Below are 280 nucleotides of genomic sequence, written 5' to 3' on the forward strand. Positions count from 1 at the left end.
GGCCCTGTCCGCAGGGGAGGCGCGGAACCGGCTGCGGTGGGCAGACGGGAAGACCATCAAGAATGAGGTGGACCTGCAGGTTAGTGCGAGGGTGGTGGGTCAGGCACTGCTTGGGGTGGTGTCCCCGGTCAGTGCCGTGCCCAGTGTGGGACCTGCTGGCCTGTCCCATGGGAGGGCGTGGCGCTGGGGACAGCCTGCCCTGGGTAGGTGCAGGCAGGGTGAGGGGAGTGACAGCTGGACAGGGCCACCTCCAGGCCTTGGGGCACCCGGAGCCTTTTCT

At 68.6% G+C, this 280-nt stretch overlaps 1 protein-coding gene across 1 annotated transcript in view; it reads left to right on the forward strand.

Annotated features, from left to right (window-relative positions):
- Positions 1–13: 13 nt before the first annotated feature.
- QARS (glutaminyl-tRNA synthetase) overlaps positions 14–280 on the forward strand; it is a gene marked incomplete at both ends in the record, with an annotated part of 4,752 nt that continues 4,485 nt past the window's right edge. Inside the window, 1 exon segment of the mRNA XM_009582855.1 lies at positions 14–79. Coding sequence (XP_009581150.1) covers positions 14–79 — 66 coding nt within the window.

The sequence above is a fragment of the Fulmarus glacialis genome, unplaced genomic scaffold (genome assembly GCF_000690835.1).
Source record: "Fulmarus glacialis isolate BGI_N327 unplaced genomic scaffold, ASM69083v1 scaffold20148, whole genome shotgun sequence".
Lineage (NCBI taxonomy): Eukaryota > Metazoa > Chordata > Aves > Procellariiformes > Procellariidae > Fulmarus > Fulmarus glacialis.